The sequence below is a fragment of the Panthera uncia genome, unplaced genomic scaffold (genome assembly GCF_023721935.1).
Source record: "Panthera uncia isolate 11264 unplaced genomic scaffold, Puncia_PCG_1.0 HiC_scaffold_1951, whole genome shotgun sequence".
Lineage (NCBI taxonomy): Eukaryota > Metazoa > Chordata > Mammalia > Carnivora > Felidae > Panthera > Panthera uncia.
The window spans coordinates 19,262-20,899 of NW_026058637.1; the positions used below are offsets into that span (position 1 = coordinate 19,262).

The 1,638-nt window shown below is 62.8% G+C and overlaps 1 protein-coding gene across 1 annotated transcript in view; it reads right to left on the reverse strand.

Annotated features, from left to right (window-relative positions):
- Positions 1-752: 752 nt before the first annotated feature.
- The window catches only part of LOC125917516 (OTU domain-containing protein 7A), a gene marked incomplete at its 5' end in the record, with an annotated part of 2,087 nt that continues 1,201 nt past the window's right edge, over positions 753-1,638 (reverse strand). The window contains one exon of the mRNA XM_049623699.1: positions 753-1,638. This exon is cut by the window's right edge and continues 16 nt beyond it. Coding sequence (XP_049479656.1) covers positions 1,078-1,638 — 561 coding nt within the window.

Sequence of the window (1,638 nt, forward strand, 5' to 3'; positions counted from 1 at the left end):
ACAGATGCAGGTGGAGGTGGGGATGGGCTTCCTTCCTGACTTCCCTCAGCACAGGCCAGGTTTCAAAGCAGCCTCGTTGCGGGGGGGGGGGGGGGGCTTTACATAGTGACCAAAGGGTCAATCCCTTGCCTCTCTCCTGGGGCACCAATGATCACTTCCTAGAGGTGCTCTGGAGATAGTTCGCTGTGGAAGTGTCTTCAAAGAAGAAATGTGAGCAGACTGTCATCTTTGCTCATACATGGGCAATTCCAAATAGTGGTTTCAGAACCCTTGCTTTTTGGACCCAAGGTGTCTTTGGAAAGCTCCTGTCACCTCAGCTGCCCGGCACCGGGGGCCATCACTACCCCTCACCCCGCCCTGCGAGGTAGGTTGTTCGGTGCCCATCCCAGGACGCCTGCGGCTTTGATGGCAGTGTGAATGTTGCTCGGGCCAGGGGTGGGAAGGGGGGTGAGTGGGAGGAGCTTTTGCTTATGAGATGGAGGTGCGTATTCCTAAAGGGCCACCGTGACCACCAGAACTTATCAGCGGGGCGGCACAGTGTCTCCTGTCCTCCGAGGACTCGGGAGGGGAAGCAGGTGTGAGCCCGCAGCACAGTCGCCACCCCAGTCCCGGGCTGCGGGTTTGCTTCTTGACCCTGGGTGGTACCGACCGCACACGTGTGACCGCTACATGGAGGAGGTCAGTCGCTGGGGTGGGGGGCGGGGGGGGGAAAAAAAAAAAAAAAAAAAAAAAAAAAAATGTAAAACACTCCCTTCTAAAAACAAAGGGCTGCAAATTTCTTTATTTCTCTTATTGAGGAACAAAAATACTCTTGCAATGGCTATTGAGTTTCCACAGGTACGAGGCAGATGCTAACTACCACACCCACTTCCAACAGTATGACTTGTTTCCTATCCGTCTACTACCTGAGTGGCGTCAGTGTAGGTTCAGGCACCATTAGGAACGTTTGACCAAACACGTACACAGCACTGACAGAGGAGTCGCCGGCCTTCCGGTTGACCAGGGCATGTAAAAAAGACACCGACAGAATGGAAAAGAAATCCTTTATGGTAAAAGCTGGCGGAGCGCGCGCCGCACTCAGGGCCGGGCCCCGCGCGCCTCGCGCCGCCGCCGCAGCTCCTCGCGGTAGCAGTAGGAGCAGTAGTGCTCGGTCTCGGCGCGCCCGTAGAACGCGCAGTTCTCGCGCTGGCAGCGCCGCTGAGCCAGCCCCGGGCCGCCGCGGCCGCACTCACCGTTCGAGCGGGCGGCCGGCGCGTCGGCGTCGGCGAACTCCAGGCCGTCGCGCGCGGCGCCGAAGCCGTTGGTGTAGGTCTGCGACTTGTGCTCGGCGGTGCCGGCCGCCCCCGCCACGCCGGGCAGGGCGCCGGGCACGGCGCGCGCCAGAGACTCGACCGTGTTGACGGTGCGCAGGGCGGCGGCGCGCGCCGGGCTGTAACTCTGGGACGACAGCGAGCGGTTCTGCTGCGGGTACGTGGCGCACGGCCGCAGCGCGCCCACGGTCGGCGCGCACGCCTCGTCCCGCGCGCCCGCCGACTGCACGTGGATGACGCTCTGGCGCGCCGGCGCCGGCGGGCTGCGGCCAGGGAGCGGTCCGCTGGCGCCAGCGCGTCGCGCGCCGCCGCCGCCGCCGCCACCCGG